Source organism: Diorhabda sublineata, chromosome 1 (genome assembly GCF_026230105.1).
Source record: "Diorhabda sublineata isolate icDioSubl1.1 chromosome 1, icDioSubl1.1, whole genome shotgun sequence".
NCBI classification, from domain to species: domain Eukaryota; kingdom Metazoa; phylum Arthropoda; class Insecta; order Coleoptera; family Chrysomelidae; genus Diorhabda; species Diorhabda sublineata.
Genome location: NC_079474.1, coordinates 32046464 through 32065734, shown reverse-complemented (window position 1 = coordinate 32065734; position 19271 = coordinate 32046464). Strand labels below are relative to the sequence as shown.

The following is a 19271-nucleotide window of genomic DNA, read 5'->3' as shown; positions in this document are numbered from 1 at the left end:
GCTTTGTTTCATTTCAAATGCATGTTTGTGTTTTTAAGTTAAGTAGTCGTGATATTCGCTCCAGTATACAAAAAAATTCCTAATATGTTTTTAAATGCGCTAAATGAATGATTACAGCAAACAAGAATATTACTGATCGATTTAAAAGGGGTATATAAATTTAACTATCTTCTTTACAAACAGTTTTCTTTAAAAGTTGAAGGTATTTATTAAATTCAATTTTAAAACCTAGAATGAAAAATTTTCGCAGGTTACAAACAGTATAAATAGTTTTTAACTTTTTGTCGGAACAGTTTTCTTGTAGCTGTAATATCTCATCTGGTGCCATTATAATACGGTAAAGCAACCTCAGAAGACAATAGAATTTACTGCAGACATTGAAAAAAAGTACAACCGATCTTATAATTATATTTACATTAGAAGTATCCAGGGACTTCTCCTGAACAGAGTTTTAATGAGATAATAATCGCTACTACATTGTCATAATTCTAAACATTAAAAAAAATTGTTTCGGACTCTAATTGACCACAATGATTATTTAGGAATTTACTTCTAAATTTTATCAAATTTATGAAGGGTATCAAAACTAGAGCTGATTTCGAACCTACTTGCATCTGATTCTGTATTTCTGCCAACTTTCCAAATGGAAACCGTGGCGATATTCATACTGTTTACCCACTGTAATTGGGAGTGTTGGTGTAATTTAGTGTAAACAGTTGTTCAGTACTTCCAAATAAAGTAGTAATGCTATAACTTTACAACTCCTATTTATTATCTAACAAATGTTAAATACAAGCAAGGTTCAACTTGGAATTCCAATTTTCTCATCTTAATTTTGTAGTATTCATCATTCTATCAAAGAATGGATATGGGGCTTTCAAACGTCTGTTATCTATTAAAAAGCTTTAAAACAAACTTCATACAGGCTTAAAAATGCCACCCCAAACCACAACACTTCTTACGATATAGCTTACTGTTATGACAATATTGTATGGAAAATATTTCATGCTGGGACGTTGTCACTAAAATGAAAAAAACCGTCTTGTTTTGGAAAACCGAAATTATTGCTTTTTGTGGTTTGATGATGGATTCTACTTCTCTTAATCTTAGTACTGTATCCTGAAAATGAGGTTATTTTACCTACTTTGGCTAAAAATCAATTTTTTTTCTCATCCTATTGCGACCTTGTCCGGGTCTTTTTTTGGTTATTACTGGTTCCCGGAATCGTATCAATGCACTGGAAACAATAAGTTGCGTTAAGGCACATTGCTCTACAAGTTCTATAGCAGCATCACATTCCTCAAAAGAATTCTCGCTGCCATTTAGGTCATTTTAACCTAAAAAAACTTTAGTGTTGCCTCTGTCTACATACAAAACGAACTAGCCACAAAAATCATAAAATTGTTTTTTGTCAATATTGTTGTTTTAATATATTAAACACAAACATTTGTTTCGGTTGATAGTTCGAAAAGTTTCAAGTTTATATCTATGGAAGGTCAAATATTCGTCATACAAACGCCGGACATAAAGGTGACTAATGAAAATTATGATTTTTTTAGTAACATAAACATTCCGTTAATGCGCATTAGTTAATGAAAAAACCACCTTGATTTCTATTCTGCGTCGCACAGTTGACCTCGCATTTCATCAGAGAACAAAGCGTAGAAACCTGAAAAAAGAGATTAGCTAACACTACAGAGTTTATTAATAAAAAGTCCGTTACAAACTGCAATGTCCAATTACTTTCGTATTTTTCCCCAACTTTTAATTGATTTTCTTATGCTATCACTGGTATCATACAAAACTAGATAAATATGTACTAATTTAATTAAACGATGGGGTTAATTTATAAACACGGTATTTCATATTCATGTAATTTATTTATTTATACAATTACAATTAATTATTTACTTACTACTAAACACGACCAATTTATCTAAATTCGCTATTTCGTTTATTTTCTACTAACTGGATCTGTTCACTATAACGTCAATTTATTTATTACTCCTACAGATGCTAGAACCTTGTTTATATACTATCATCACATTCTAGAACTTCTGATTACAGGAAATCTAGTTTGCCGTAGGGAAAAACGCTCTTTAAAAAATTGTCTATAGAAACGGCCACAACATAGAATAAGTAAAAAATAGACACATTCACCAAACTACAGCATTACATAATAGAACAGGACCGGCTCCACGGTCTTTATAGATGGACGAGTTCGTAACATTGGACATTCTTTCAAACCACTTAGTTTTATTGTTTCATTAATAAAAAATAGAACAAAATAATATATTAATCAAAAATGAAATTTGTAAAGTGGTCTTTGACAGTTCAAACTTATGTTTTTTTTTGGAAGCTCTACCGACACCTTAAAAACTTCACAAATATATATTCATCTAACAATTTCTAGTAGTACAATTTATTTGTTGCCCTAACGAGATTTGACAGTCAGCTGTGTTTACTGTTTGCCAATATACTTACGAATAGTTGATATATTAGAAACAGCTTAAATAATATCGGATTTGGCAACCGCGCATTCGTCTAGACCTCCTTAAATAGGACGTAGTATATCTTAAAGGCTTTACTGGCTCGACTATAAGAGGACATCACAGGGAAATTATTGAAATTCACAGTCAAGACTGACAACTTTAATATTTTGTCAACGCTCAGAAAACTCTATAATCCATTCCGCTTTACGATGATAGCGCTCTGAGGACCAAGTGGAACAAGATAGACTGTAGTCTTGAGTGCTAAGCCGAACGCACTAGAAGATATTATAAATAGAGTACGCCTTTGCCTATAGATGGAGGCGTTTTGCGATTAGAAAGAGAATCATTTTTGTATTTTTATCTCTTTCGTTATGTCCTGCGCATGCGTGTGCATCTAACCTGTTAGACAGTATGTTGACGTCTCAAATTATACGCCATTTTTAAGTGAAATGTGAACAAACAATATAATAATAAATATGGTGAATAAAATGTGAGTTTGAAAAAAATTATGAGCACGATATGAGAAACGGACACAAAAAATTAAATCGGAGCAATATATCAACTCAGAAGTTTGAATCTTGACGTAATATGAGCGTTGTCAATGTCACCGACAAGTTTTCATAAAATGACTACACGCTTCCTGAATTTGTGACGTCACAAAATTGGATTGTGTGGAGTTAATGAAATTAGATCGTCCTATTGCCTACTCTATCTGTAATAATTATGTTATTAGTGATGACCTACCATCGCCATTTTTAAATGTCTGGGTTCCAAGCGAAAAAATGTTTATGAATTATTTAACCGAACGGAATTGAAAAAAATTCATGTCAATCTACCAAAATAGACTTTCTTGAAAATTCATGATTATAACTATAAATTCAATCAAAATATTTTGAGGTTATGTTAAACTTTGACACTTTCGGCTTATTGTGAGTTAATATGAAACAATTTTGTTATAATTAATCAATAATTCGTTTGATTACCATAAACTTATTTATGAAATAGAATATTGAAGCTCTAGCTGAATCCGGAATCTACACGAGGGAATGCGAATGTTAGAGTATGTTATGGAGACGCGAGTCGATAGACGTGAATATAGAGTGTGTATTGCTAGCACTCCTGTCACATCCATTCGTCAAGACTCGTGTTGAGAAGCTCTAGGAGGCGCCGCGCGAGTGTCTGGATCGATCATTAGATAAAGAAAACTTTTTCATATCTAATACACTTCCATATGTCGCACTAATACGTTCTTAACCAAAATGAAGAAAAGTGTAAAGTGATTCACATTCCGAGCTCCTAAACGGGTATTACATTAAAATACAATTATCTCCACATGTTTAGAATTGATATTCTTTTTTTTATTAAAATCACAATAAACTATGAAAATTGATTAAGTCCCTAAAATTTTGTTAGCTCATGTTAGTTACAGATCTTCTGGGGTATGCATTAACTTGTAGATTAATACAAAACAATATTTGTTTCAGGAATGAGTTGTCTTCTATGAAGATAAAATGTAATTTTTTGGTGCAAATAAATAACTGTTGTCCTGTTTTTATCCGTTTTTTATTTATAATCAAACCTTCAGAAATACAGGTCAGTACCTTGGCCAGTGCTAGTATCGTAATGTATCCGGCGCTATATTGCACTTATATTATTATTATTATTAAAAATTAATAAAAAGGGAAGTACGTTATGAACAGTAGGGATGTCCGCCATCTTAGATGGCAATGTCAACGAAAGTGACTTCATCTTAGATTATGTGTGTACTGTACCATATGTCGTTTCTGTCAAATGTTTTACGATGTCTATAATCATATCTGCCATCTGTCATGTGTTCTGAAATTCCTATAAACGAACTTGTTTTTTCTGGGATCTATCCGTCAAGTATAGTGTGTGCAGTCCCACCCCACACAATCCATGTTTGTGACGTCACAAACTACAGCAAGTGTGTAGCCATGCTATGTAACCTCTCATTTCATTAATATTGACAAGAACAATGCCCGGGTAATATTTTTTCAAACTTTTGATTTGATATATTGCTTCGCTTTAATTTTTTGAGTCCGTTTCTCATCTTCGGCTTGTAATTAGTTTAAAATTTAAGAAGTTACTAACAATTTCCTCACCTTATAAAGTGACGTTCACATGAAAAAAACCACATTATTTATTATCATGTTGTTTGTTTACATTTTACTATAAAGTGAAGTAATGTCGTGTTATTTGTGACGTCAGAATACGGTTTGACATATTTGTTTAAGTAGACCATCCTTCGTTTTGTGGAAGACAGACCTATCATCTGTCGTGTATGTTGTATTCCGTATGTATCATTGTAGGGACTATAGATGAACCACTTCCTAGCGACATCTCACCATAATCGAATTTCGTTTGTTATTTAGCGAAGTATTTAACATTCAACAACTATTAAGCCATCCATAAGGTAAAATAACCACACACGATCTTTACCTTCAATATAACTTCGTACATGATAATGATTTTATAGTAACCTAACCTCACTTCTTGATTACCACAAGTTTAACTCAGCTGTTGTATATGATCATCTGCAGTCTACAATAGTGACATTGAAGGGCTAATTTTAGACTTCATGAGATAGTGACCAACAATAACCAAAAGAGTTTGAATGTAATTGGTGATAACCAATAATGACCAGATTATTCCCTTAAAATCGGTTAAAGTATATAAGCAGTGCACATTACTGAATAGTTGTAACATTCGATGATGACAAGATATACGGCGAGGTAGTAATTGATCAAAGGAAGTGATCAAAAATTTTATAACGTTCAACCAAAAAGGTACTCAAACGTTGGTGTTCATACAAGGTAAAGAAAAAAATGATATAGTGAACATGTAAGTTATCTGGCAAGTCTTCACTTTCAAAAGCACACTTTTATACTTCCCAATAGCATTTTCCTATATCCTTTTAGTTTATTCATTTTTCTTTTGATTGTTTATTGATTCGGGAAGAATTTTGAGCTTCGCAAAGAAATTACAGAACTCGGTGCCACAGGACTATGTAGCTATATACTTTGCAATAGCGATCCAGAGAGTTGAACAGCTTATAGCATAGAAGAAACGTCGCCGATCTGATTCGGTTTTACCAATACTACCTAGAGCAGTATTTGCAAGCCAACATGAACACTGAGTTCGCTTGCAGATGTTCAATTATCAGGACTTCATTCTTTGGAGAAGTGCAAACCAGTGAAATTGTCTACCAAGACATGTCTTTCACGAACACTACAACATACAGAAGTTCAAGATCAATATCTACAAGCATCTGTACATGGCAGGCACCACTTGAATTACTCGAATGTAATAGGGTTTACCCTTTTATGCTTGCTTTTTACATAAAAAAAAGAATTTGTAATTAATTTGACTTGTGGAGCATCCTTAGGAGCTACTCCCACAACTATTCAAGTCTCAAGATCAAGGATAGAAGCAAACTGTGTCTTATATAGGAAGGCTCAAAATAAACACTCTAATTTCAAAATCTAAATAGCTGACTTTATTAACAGTTTCTAAGGGTAATTGAAGAAACAAACAATTTCGGAAACTCTTTATTGAGATGGATTTATTTACAGATATAACCTGTGAATATGAACAGGTGCTTTACATATATAATAAGTACAATTTTCATTTAATTTGACAAAGGTCTTGTTCATTTCTAACCAGATCTTAACATAAGGATTACATTTCTGTATCGAAGTACAAGAACAAAGCTAGATTGTTAAAATCCTCAACACCAGATATCATACACATCAATCAACTTAATAAAATTCTATTTGGTACTTCTAGCGAATTCAAATTTGCCCTTCGTAAAATACAAGAGAAATCATAAGTAATGGAGTGAATTTTAAATTAATCAGTACTAGATGAAAATGTATGGAATTAGGAAAAATGGAATTTCTATGGGAAATATGAACAATAGATGAATGGGGCAATTTTTCCTTCAAATAATCTGATAAATCTACGACTACAATGACATATTTTTAGTAACCTACTACAAAAAATAGACGATAAAGATCACATCTAATAGTTGAAATATTAATTCTGATTATATTTTTTTCCAAAAATATCTATTGATAAATATATCTCCCTTTAATAAAAAAAATTGAACTGCTATAAATTCCCCTAAACTCACTATATACAGGATGATCATTTAATCTGATGGATGCCATAACGTTTCAAGATATATTTGTCACCCTGTACTGATAATTTTTATCGTCCATAAGCAGGTACAAATAAATTGCAATACTGTTTTTTATCCACTAACATAATACCGGGATCACAAAAATTGGAATACTAATTCAAAAAGTAAGAAGAACAACTTAAGTTGTACCATTCACGGGCTTCCCATTGAGTTTTCCATGATTGATGTTGTTATAAAGTTGTTTCATGTTATCTCCATTGTCTGTTGGATATTTCGAAAAATCCGAATCTGCAAACAAGAACGATGCTTGATAATATTTAATAAAATAACAGTGAATAAATAATCACAAAAAATTACTGACCTGTAACTGATCTGCAAAACTTTTTTGAAGTTTTCCAGTCTTCTCTAAGAGATAAATTATACATAGAGTAATCGGGATTGCCGGTCACTTCTTTTTTGATATTTAAAAAGTCCGGTAGCGTTTTCAAAAGCTGCTCATCATCTAACGCTGAGTAAGTCTCTAAAAGTATCATACCTCTACATCTAAAACACACAAAATATAATTTTATTGGAATATTACAAGATCTTCACGTAAATAAAACATCATATATGGCTATAAAGTAACGAGACTAAGGTTAGTGACTGTCAGCTGTTTAGCCTGAAGTCTACTATTTCGAATGCGATGTCTACCGTTTCTGTAGACAAACCAGTGTAGCCGTGGCCTTCGTTTATATAGGGACTGTTTTTTTTGTTTTGCCGTAAAAATAGAGTTACGGTTTGTTATGAAATTTCACATCAAACTCGAAAAAACTGCAATTGAAACTTATAATTTATTGAAACAAGTATATGGTAATGAATATCTGACACGTCCACGTGTTATTGAGCGGTTTGGATGTTTTCAAGATGTCAAAGATGATTGACGTTCGAGTCGCACATCCATGTCAAAAACATAGGTAACCTTGTTTCATATTTACGACTGATATCCATTCAAGTTGGCGGATCTATATAAGGCTCTGAACTTTATATTATAAAATTGATTCAACTTTGGTTCATTTAGCTAAAATGTCTATAAAATACGTGGTTTGTGACTGTGTGGCTTTTGCTGAAAACGTCACGGACGCTATTTTGTTTCTATGTTTAATTATTGTATCTTTAAATAACTTCATCGTTTTTGAGATTCATATATCCGGTACTTATTCTGTGATTCGATATATATTAATATAATTATATTATTCTGCAAATAATAGTATGAATACAATAGACTAGACTAATTGTTTGCATCCAACTCTCGATCTATCCCAACCGATGACGCGTACTAAATGATTACTAGTGATCATAGAATAAGATTGATCTGTTGTCATGGATATATAACCTAACTTTGTCAACGAGAATTTCAAACAATAATTCGTTATGGTTTTAATATCGCTTATTGGTAAATTTCACAATTTTTTTATGTTTCACATGTTCAAATGGTGTAGTTCCTATATTTACATGACCATATCAATGTGGATATTTTTTGGAATAGTTATATGTTATTGTGTTGTCATTTTTTTAAAGTTGACGAATTACTACAAAAATAAAAGAGACATTTTGGAAAAAATATGCCAAATGATAAAAGATAAGGACACTGTAAGGTGTGTAGAATGTTTAGAACAATATCCCCAAAGTGTGAATATGTTTAATAAAGATGGATATACTCCTTTTTTGATTGCGTGTGCAAATGGAAACACTCAAATTGTAAAAGTAATGTTAAGAAAAGGTAAGAATGTACCAATAAATTATTTTTGTGCCCCACTTCATATTTAATGTTCAGTTAAACAAAAAACTTAATCATTAATTCAATAAAAACGAATCATAAGTTGAAATTTTCTTGGATTTGCAATAATTTTAATTAAAAAAAAATAATTACAACTAATTTTTATTAGTATATCCAAAAAAGGATTTTTCCTAATTGAGTCTCAAAATATTATATTTTAAAGTAGTAAATGTAAAAAATCATTTCATATTCCAAAAAAATGTGGTTAAATATACAGAGATGAGATTCTACTTAAACGTCTACTAGTTTTAAAACAACTAACTTTCAAATCACATTTTACTCGTTTTCAAAAAAATAACAAACTACTTTTGTTCTAGGCTACAAAGACTGTTGAATATACATTATAATCTTGAATTTAGAAAAGTAGAATTACATAATTTGTTGATCGGTTTCAGCTTCCTTGTGCCTATTTATTCTTGTTCAGAGTTCTTAATCTAAACAGAGATGCATCAATTATTCTCCAATTGACAAACATCTTGTAGTAATTCAATATTTGCCCCCACATATAGCCAGAAATTTAGTTCTTTGAAAACTAAGTTTTTAAGAAGGTTAGATCTTTACTCCTACAAGTTTCTTCTTCAAAAGGTTTTTTGCACATGTATTGGAGAGGCGTTCTAGAACAAGGTATACGAGAACATCATCATTCAATTGGTGAGGAGGCAGTAGCAAACAAGGAGGTGTACCTTGTTGTTACATCTAAGTTGTTTTTAAATCCAAGGATAGTTTTTTCAGTGTCTTTCTTTATAAACTCTTCCTAATATTTTCCACGCCACAAAAAGGCTTTATTCCAATTAAAAATAATCATGCTCTTTTTTTGTAAGTGTATGGGACCCTCATTTCCTATGTGAATATTAATCAAAACTAAAGATATTTTGTTTTTCTTGCCTATTTTATCAAACCTCATGTATCAACTTTGAATCGATTGTTCTTTGAAAGGGGTTCATAGTAGAATAGTGGGTGGTCAATGACCGTTAAGTACATAAGTCTTCTAATAGGTCCATCGTGCCATTTTGGTACAGGTGTATCAACCTTCTACGGAAACTCTAAAAAAGCTTTGGTATAATTAAAAATATTTCTGCTCCTTTTCTATATATGTATAGAATTCTTATTCCTTTTGATTTCTATGATTTTGTTACTTTTGCCTATTATATAAAATTTTATTTTGCACCAATATGTCAGTTTTAAATCAATGAGATCAATGTTGTCATTTGATATAAGATATAAGTAGAATCCATCTCTATACATATTTGAGTTTTACTGATTTTCGACGATATTTGTTAGGTGCAGATATAAAACTGAAATCAAAATATAATGAATCACCGTTTTACCTGGCTACATTCTACTACATCAAATATCCCCATTTAAAAAATGCTACTTGTCTTCGAGAACTCTATTATGCTGGTGCAAATATTGACGAACCAAACAACAAAGGTTTAACACCTCTACAAATGGCGGCTATGTTTGGACACACTTCTCTTGCCAAATGGCTATTAAGGAAACATGCTTCTACTAATGTAATACCCGATCCGTATCTTATAGCCATTTCACAGGGACATCAAGGAACGGCTATTGCTATTTGTAAAATGTCAAAAGTGTATGCTATTGATTATGCAATTGAATGATTTTTATTATATAAATATGAGTCTGTAGAAACTGTACAAAATTTTATTTGAGACCCTTAAATGGAAATAATCTGCATAACAAAAAACTTTTTTTATTTTTTTATTTGTAAGTAATTTTTGCTCTAATTTCAAACATATCTTAATTGTAAGAATCATAATTAAAGTTATGTCATTTTTAACGCATTTTAATTTGTTAAAATACAAATATTTAATTTGAAACCCCGATTTTAGAATTTAAAAAAATTGTAAAATCATTTTGACAATACAAACTGTGAACAAGTAAACTTTTCAAAGAATAAAAGTTTCTTCGAGCGAAAAAATTAATAAACAACTCACCTTGGATGACTAGGCTGTTCATAGATATCCAATTGGAAATATTGATTGTTATCAATAAAACATCTACGTCTTTTGTAAATGGTAAAGTGCGAATTGTCTTTTTGCGTCAATAAGTTAATGTAATCCCGATGAGCAATCTGTGTTTTCACTTCAATTACTTGTCCACCTGGATGGTTTTGTCTCCTTACTGTATGTATATAACTGTAGTGACCTAAAATGTTTGTGAGAAGAAAATTAAAAACGATACAATGAGATTCGACGAGAACAAACTGCAATGTTCAATATTATGAAGATTATATCATAGTCGTCAGAGATAGATGTATGATAACAAAGATTCTGGTATTGTGAATAGACAAAAGTGTGAATTGGGGCAACTAATATACAAGTAGCTCATCTATAAGGTGATTAATTTTATACAAAACTAAAAATTTTCTGATAATAATCATTTTATGATCATTCAAACTACTTTGGTGTCATTTGAACTACCAATTTGTAATCCAATGTCAATAATTCTTTCACAACCTTTCTGAAACTTAACACAGATTTTATTATCAATATTTTCCCTTCAACATATTTTTTATTTTAAAGCAAAACACTTTTATACCTAAATTTAAAATATTATATTTGGAAAACTTACTGACAATGGTAGATAAATTGTTAAAAATTCGTCTTCAACTAAATTGTTTCACATATATTCGAATTTAGGAATTTTCTATTTTGGATTGGAGACTAGGGGGTGGGTCAAGTTAATTACATTTGAATGTTAAAAGAAAATACTGAAACACATTCAGTTCTCAATATATTTAAATCAACAATAAAATCTTTCTACAATTTGTAAACTGGAAGATAACGAAACAATTTATTTTTGACTAAGGTGATGAACAATAAAATACTTTTCTGTTAGATACAAACAGATATAATAATGCCAATAGTTAGCGATGGCAAATAAATTGAGAAAAAATTTGACAGACCACACATTTATTTTTAATATTAATGCTGTAATTGTAGTACTATGTCTTTTTGTCTCCATAGTTTAGATATTCTTCCCCTTCTGTCTAGATCTGACTAAATATAACATTTTATGTATTTTTGGTAAATTTCGCACCAGGAAATATTATATCAGACATCCAAGGCTAAAATAATGAGCAAAGTAGAAAGAGAAACCAACTATCTAATAGGAAACCAGGTGTAGGAAGTAGGAATAACTTTAACAAAAGGACCCTTTATTTGAATTTTGTAATAAATCCGAAAAGAATTTGCTCTTTTTGAAAACTCTGCACTAACAGAACAAAAGGGGACAAAGAGCATGTCACTATTCAGAAGAATGGAAGAAGATAATTGGTCTTCCATTAAATCCATGGAAATAGAAATGAGAGTAAACAACAAAAAAGACTGGCAATATTATCGGAGTTGATGGAGGGGCTGTGAAAATTCTTCTTACATCGTTTTTTTGATGAATACATTCTTGTATAAGTGGATATGGTCAAGTATAAGAAACACAAAATGAATCTCAACATTGTTAGTCTTTTATTTTGATCCATACCTCCAAGGTTTACGGTGAGGTATGTCATACGATTGAGGATAATTTGGAAATGTGTTCGGTATTAGTTTTGGAGAAGCTCCAGCTGCAACACTATTTGAAAATTATTAGAAGATTAAACAAATTTTCCATTAATAGATAAATAATTGAAGTTTCGTCAGTTTTATGAAGCTAATATATTTTTAAATTTCTTAAACCTTTTGATATGTTTATGATTCTAAATGTTTTTAATTTTAGGTCTCTTCTGATGTAAAATTTTTTAAAGACAGATGAAAATTTGATGTTTTGATAAAGACCAAAAGAAGTTGAAACATGAATTTTCATCTGTCTTTAAGAAATTTATAAACAGAAGAGACCTAAAACAAGAACATTTAGAAGCATAAATATATTATTATCTACAAATGACTTTTATTATCAACCAACTATTGACATAATTCGTATGATAAATTTAAAAAAAAAATTATAATTCACAGATACCTTGCTTTACTCAATTTTCGTTTCTCACCTTTTTGTCCCCTTTTTCTTAACCTGACTTGATTGGGCGAATTAGATTGCAAATAGTTATGCACGACCTCGAAATCCTGAAAAGGTGGAAATACCGAATCATCTGGTAAAGGACCTTCCACGAGGAATTTGTGTTTTCTGGAATTCTTCAACAATCTATCGCCGGTGTCTAAACCAATTTTATGGCATACGGAAACGATCATCCTTCTTATTTTACCTTCGAAATCGGTGGAGTTGTCGATTACGTCGAAATAGGGATGACCAACCCAGGCAGCTGCCGCTTTTGTATCTAACTCTCTAGCCAGTTCTACGTCTTCGGAACGGCAATTATGATCCTAAAAATGTCTTAAACTTGATCCGTGATTTCAATTTCTATTTGTTTCTAAATTTAAATTAAACGTTAAATAATGAAAATTTTTTTAGTTCGTAGATTTTTTGAGTTTACTAGACTTACAACCTTTAAGCAATTCACATAATGTATCGAAATAAAATTTTTTGTATGATATTCTCTTACCTCTGTAGAGTAAAATTCTTCAGCACCTTTTGCTGCCGTAACCATGTGGATAATTTGGTTATATCTGTTATCTCTTAATTCTACATTATTCCAAGCATTGTCTTTCATAATAGTTTCCCATTTATCTTTGCTTACAACTGAAAATTTGAAAATAATATCAATTTCTAAAAGACCGTCCTGTGGAATATTAGTCATAACGATTATTTCTACTGAGTTGTTGCTGACGTATTAGTCACGTGATGAAAGACCTCCAGCGTTTCTAATTCTTTCAATAATGAAACTAAGGTGGCCAAATATAATTTTAATTTATTCCTTACCTAACCTATAATAGTATTTTTTTTCATACTGTACTGTAAAGTCGACTTTACAGTACAGTTGAGCCCGGCTAATCCAAACTAATTGGGATCCAATACTGTTCAGATCAGCTGATTGTTCGGATTAACCGAAATAAACAAGAAGAATGCAATTTAACGTGTCTGTAGTGTTATAATATGAACGACTAATACGTGAAAATCAGTTTCAATAGTCAATTTACTTATATCTTATTTACTAGTCTGTGCACTCCATCCTCATAAGTGAAGAGCCAACATAATCTAAATATAGTCCGATTTTTTTTTGAACAACGGTCAGTCACCTGTGGAATCGTGTGTTTAAGATACAATTCTGTAGTGTTATTTATTTGAAAAATTAGTGTTTTGAAGTGTAAAAGGCAAGTGGAAAGGCTACTAATCCTAAACATAACACCTTAACTCTTAAAGACAAACTGGAAACACTAAAACGTTTTGATAGCGGTGAAAGTTTCACAAAACTAGCAAAAGAGTTAAACGTTGGCTAAGCCACAATATGTGACTGAAAAAAAGCAGTGTGAAGCTTCAACAATATTGCACAACGTCTCGTGAGGCAACTCTTGAAAATCGGCAAACAGCGTGTCCGTCCAGACATTGAAGAACTTACTTGCGGCGAGATAAAGGCCGCCTTTTACCACCAAATGTGACACCTTTACTATAGCCAATGGACCAGAGAATTTTGCATGCGCTGGAGTTGAAATACCGAAAACGGTTTTTGAAATCTTTAATTGAAGACGATACCATCCCTTTGGTACAAAAGATTGAAGAAACAAACGTGAAGGGTTGGGCAGCTGAGTCTTGGTAAAATGTTACAGTTTGAGCAATAAGAAAATCTTGGAACTCTTTGAAATTTAAAGAACAGTTTCCAAAAAATGTCAATATTAACCTGATTCCACTGCTACAGAACATTCCAAGTTGTGAGAATGCAGTCGAAGCAGACGTAAATGAATGGATGACATCATCGCAGCTGTGACTCCTAAGTAGTTTCAGTGCGACGAGGAGGGGAGCGGCGATGAGCAAGGGGGCGCGGAGAGATAGGAGAAAGCCTCGTACAATGAGGCTGCAGCTGCCCTTGACCTTGCCCTTCGCTACTTGGAACAACAGTCAACTATTTGTACCTACTTTCAACGGGTCAAACTCTCAGAGCATATTTTTAGAACACGACTAAAGCGAATGGTGAAGTGGCAACGATTTTTTTCAAATGTGGAAGAAAGAAACGAAAAAATAGGAATCGACATTATTTTCTTTATAACTCGCTTAGTTTTAATGCTAGGAACTTTTTGAAAAAAATAAAAACAAAGTTTTTAATTTTCATTTTGGCGTTTGAATATACCAATCAACCTTCCACAAGCAATCATTCCGTTTGTATTGGGTTTGCATAAATCGTAAATACACGATTTTTTTTTGTTTTTTTATTAGCTACAAATTTGGTTTCTACAGGTTTTCCGATGGAGTGCATAATTTTGCACTTATTCGCGAAAAACAACCTAAAAACGTGCTGAAAACCGGCAGTTTCACTCGCAAATAAATCGAAAAGTATTGACTTTCAGAAAAAACAAAAGTTGCTCAGAATTAGCCAATTTATCGACTTACGCCCTTATTTTCAAGGGTGACATCCAGTGGCACCAAGTAGAACCTAATTTAAAATTTTTATGAAAATCGGTGCTGAATAGGAAAAATACTCAGGAAAATGATCACTGATTGGACTATAAGTACTTACATGCTGAAGCATCCATTGCTCCCCTATCACATATGATTAGACAGTTACGTTTGCACGTTTTTCCCAGTTCAAAAAAAGTTTCTTCGATGTTCAACATACTTTTTAGTAAGTTCTCTTGAAACTTTAGACCTAAAAATGATTGATAAAATGATTGAAATGAAAATAGTTGATTATTATTACGGAAAATCTTTTGGAAAGGGAAAATTCCTAACCTCATAATCAGACATTGTTTGTTTGTAATTTTTTGTATTAATACATTCATTTCAACTTATACAATTACACATATACGAGGGCTATAAAAAATTTTATCATCAATTTACAGAGCTGAAATTTTTTAGTTTTTTTAGATAGTCACACTCTAGGGCACTTTTGCCACCTCTCCGGAAGCTTTCCTTTACCTTTTTCGTAAAAATATCTCGGCTTGTCACGTAACCATTCACGCACGAAGGATTTTACCTCCGCATTGTTTTCGAATCGCAGTAAATAGTAGTCGCACGGCGACAAATCGGGTCTAAAAGGAGGGTGGGATGTTTTAGACCTAATTTGTTCAACGTAAGTCGAGCTGTATGCGATCTGTCGTTGTCTTGCAGCAAGATCGCACTACGGATCGGAATATCGCGTCATTTTGTTCTGAAGACAGGTTTTACGGGTTTTTTAAGGTGGTGGCTATAATACTACGCGTTCACAGTTCGTTGTTCATTGAGGAAATCAAACGCAATTACTCCTTTCATATACCAAAACACGATACATCTTCTCCACTGACAGAGTAACCTCCGCTTTACTCTCCACTCCATAGAGACATGTCTATATATACAATAATGGTGCAAAATCGTGATCGCAGTTGTCATAAAGATTAGACAACTTGTGATGAAAGATTATGAAATGAAAAACAAAAATCAAATATATATTTACAGTGTGTTTCAATAAAAAATATTTTACATTCTAAACACATGACACCTAACCTAACCTCCCCGCTGATTTAACAGAAAATATACTACTAACTTGTCACAAACACCTACATCACGTTATCTGTTTGAAGAATAAAGAACAACGAATTTATTATTTTAATTTGAGGGTGGTGGCAATATTGGGGGTAGAATGTTAACCAATTGCAAGTGTGCGGTCTGCCTACCTTTTCATTTACCTGAAATATTCCCGTCCCGAGTTGGCGCATCCTTATCTCAACGGAATCAAATTCGTATAAAGAAAATTGAAATTAATTGGTATCGTGATGAAACATCATTTTGTTATATCGATTCGTATAATAGGTAATATAGGTTTGAATAGAAGACATTATTTACATAGAAACATAAATATTACAAATATGATAAAACTAATTTGAGTCACGTAATGTTTCAAATTACTAAATACCTAAGAGATATCAGACTTGATGTTTAGACGTCGTTCATTATTTGTAAACAATTTTGTTGAGTAAAGATTAAATTTTAAGGCTGGCGAAGCTATTTTCGAATAATACATTATTTAATATGTACACATTATTTTTGTAATTATATAATATGATTTAGTTGTTGCGAGAAGCAAAAAAAAATTGAAAAAAATGTTTACGCGCTGATAATAATGTTTGTTTCATAAAAGTTTAGTATATTATTGTGAAATGTTGAAAATACACATTATGGTCTTTAAAACGATCTTTTACGTAAGTCCTCGAAATAATGTTCTCGACCTTGTACGAAAATAGATTAATTACATTAGAAAGATATTCGTTTTTAATCTAATTACCTATTGATTATTTTTAAAACGAATTCTGCATAGTATTATGAATCTTGTTAGGTGAAAATGCTTGTTATATAGTTTACGAGCGCATGTTTATATTTTGTGTGAATGCAACAAGTTGAAACTTGCAACTGTAATTATTTATTCGGTGTTTATGATTGTAGTTTAGTCCCAGTTTGCTCTGTGAGACTAAAAAACGTACTGTGATTTATACTTTTTTGTCCAAGTCCGGATACCAATTGTTTTCGTTCTCGCAAATTCAGATTTGTAAGTTTTAAAATGTGTAAAACCAAGGAACTATCGGTCTAAACTCGTGAATTGATCGCAAGTCTTTATAGTCTAGGCAAAAGTAACCGTACCATATCCCCCGAATTAAAAATACCTCGACGTAACGTGGACTATAACGTGAATAAGATGCACCCTCCAGGAACTTTGGGGATAGAAAACTTTTAGGGCGGGGCGGACTCGAAAAAACCACAACTCGCGGGCTCGGAGATAGCAGCTCAAACCGATGAATCTAGGGATCTGCCTTTGAGTACTTCTGCAATGAAAAAGAGATTAAGAGACGTGGTTGCAGTGGGCTAAAGAACATAAAAATTGGACGCATGAAGAATGAAAGTTTTGTGGAGTATTAAGTTAAGAGTTGGAGGTTTTTGGGTTCAAGAGGAGAATGTTTGTCCACAGGTCAAAGGAAGAACGAATGTTAGATCCATGTGTAATCCCGCCTGTAAAATACGGCGGAAGCTCGTTGATGATTTGGGAATGTTTTTGAAAAAGAGCGACTGGAGACTTGGTAACAAATGAAGGAATTCTGAAGAAAGGATGACTGACCAACAGAAAATTTATCTTCCAACATGGCAACGATCCCTAGCATTTTTCGAAAATGTGTAGAGTATTGGAAGAATTGGAAAGGAAGAATGTACTGGAAGTAATAATTTGACTATCACAGTCGCCCGTATTCAACCCAATTGAGTTGTGGGAGAAATTGGACAGGGAAGTCAACAATAAATAAATAGATTTTCCTAGAAATTATTTAGAAGAAATACTGTAAATAAACAGACTGCTATAAAAAAAATTATATATAAATAAACATTAAACGACTTTTTAAAAAAATGTAACAGACGCCGCGTGAATTCGCCAAATTATTAAAATTCCATAGTAGCTGGACAGTGCCGGCGCAGAGAACTTGTTCCTAACACTAATACAGAATAATCTGATATTTCCTTAAATTTTCAGAAATGTACCTGAGCTATCACAAATTCTCTGGCTTTTATTGGTCTTTGATAACTATAAGTTGTACAGAACAATAAAAAAAGTTTGGACAGGTCTAAGGACCTCTGTATTAAAGATTACAGAGCCGTATCACAAGAATTTTTTCAATAAGTACCTATTTGCCTATAAAGTTTGTGAATTTAGTTTTATTCTAATGCCACGGAACAACAATTTTAAGTAGAAAATCATTTTAAAGAAAGACTTCGAAGGAAAGTACATGTGTTCTTCTTTGGAAAAGAATTTCTGACAAAGGACAAAACTCGTTGCGAAATGATAAGGATTACTCTGAAATTGTTGCTAGAAAAAGCATCCTAGAAAGTCTATTATGAAAGAAAGAAGTGATACTGTAGTATAAAGAAGAAACTATACAGGGCAGCACTCATTAGATAGCTATAACTCAAAAAAAAACATAATATTCTGTCAAAAAAATCGAAATAATTTTCCGTTAACTTTAGCAAGCTTTGGATGACGTGAAGTGCCACGTATCGTTTTCTCTCTCCTCCGAGCGCTTCAGTTAGTTCTGCGCATCTTTTGCGCGTATGAAGCATGCGCAGTATAGATAAAGTACGTAGGGACGTTTTTTCCCATACCAACTGTCCATGGAAAGTCATGGAAAAAGTTAAAACATCGTTCTATACGTATTGTATTGTACCTGAGTGTGAAAACTCTATTTGAAGGAAAACCTTTGATGTAAAATCTTGATGCAAAATATGCATTAATCATGAATGACAGAATGTTAGAAGAATAAACAGAATCTAAAAACACTCCTGGAGTTACATACGCCGCTTATCGAGGAACTTAAAAGCGTAGCAGAAACATTATACTTTCTGAGAAATTGTTACTTAACAACATTTGTAGATAAATCTTACTTTCTTGTAATTTCATTTAATATAATTCATTCTCTGTTCAGATCTTTAACAATAAACTTGTAATTACTTGAATAAATATATTTTTTCAAAACGAATTTTTCGTTAAATAAAACAAAATTTAGGGAGACAAAAATAAACAGGATTTTTGTTTTAAACACAACCAATACAATAAATCCATGACGTGTCATTTTACGTCAAGATCAATGATGAGGCGATTATTAATTTTGACTTTCGGTAGCTTATTTCGTACTCTTTAATAACCATTTTATACAATTGAGAACAAATTCAATGGGGAAATAATAATTTTATTATAATATTAGGACTATAAAGTCTCTAAGAAAAA

At 32.0% G+C, this 19271-nt stretch overlaps 3 protein-coding genes across 4 annotated transcripts in view; 1 reads left to right on the top strand and 2 right to left on the bottom strand.

Annotated features, from left to right (window-relative positions):
* Nucleotides 1–19271, bottom strand: part of LOC130450384 (protein phosphatase 1 regulatory subunit 14C) — a 321652-nt gene that overhangs the window by 227541 nt on the left and 74840 nt on the right. The gene's annotated exons all lie outside the window — the stretch shown is intronic.
* LOC130450367 (ankyrin-1-like) lies at nucleotides 4772–10387 on the top strand. Of its 2 annotated transcripts, XM_056788737.1 has the most exons (3): nucleotides 4772–4926; nucleotides 8212–8413; nucleotides 9752–10387. In XM_056788737.1, the coding sequence occupies exons 2-3, from the start codon at nucleotides 8263–8265 to the stop codon at nucleotides 10090–10092; spliced, it is 492 nt and encodes a 163-aa protein (XP_056644715.1). In that variant the 5' UTR covers nucleotides 4772–4926; nucleotides 8212–8262; the 3' UTR covers nucleotides 10093–10387. The 2 variants fall into 2 exon arrangements, with proteins under 2 accessions (XP_056644715.1, XP_056644706.1); XM_056788728.1 differs by lacking the exon at nucleotides 4772–4926 and having other exon boundaries at nucleotides 7195–8413; nucleotides 9752–10321.
* Nucleotides 6049–19271, bottom strand: part of LOC130450332 (TRPL translocation defect protein 14) — a 28783-nt gene continuing 15560 nt past the window's right edge. The window contains exons 5-10 of the mRNA XM_056788671.1: nucleotides 15054–15182; nucleotides 12987–13123; nucleotides 12474–12807; nucleotides 10429–10639; nucleotides 7016–7197; nucleotides 6049–6942 (exon numbers count right to left, since the gene is read on the bottom strand). Of these exons, the coding sequence (XP_056644649.1) occupies nucleotides 6833–6942; nucleotides 7016–7197; nucleotides 10429–10639; nucleotides 12474–12807; nucleotides 12987–13123; nucleotides 15054–15182 (1103 nt within the window). The 3' untranslated portion in view covers nucleotides 6049–6832. The remainder of the gene's footprint in view (nucleotides 6943–7015; nucleotides 7198–10428; nucleotides 10640–12473; nucleotides 12808–12986; nucleotides 13124–15053; nucleotides 15183–19271) is intronic.

Excerpts from the sequence above, each read along its gene's own strand:
- LOC130450367 (XM_056788728.1), top strand. The coding sequence starts at position 8,065 with ATGGTTTTAATATCGCTTATTGGTAAATTTCACAATTTTTTTATGTTT. Across the intron at positions 8,414-9,751 it reads AAAAGTAATGTTAAGAAAAG|GTGCAGATATAAAACTGAAA; the intron begins GTAAGAATGTAC and ends GATATTTGTTAG.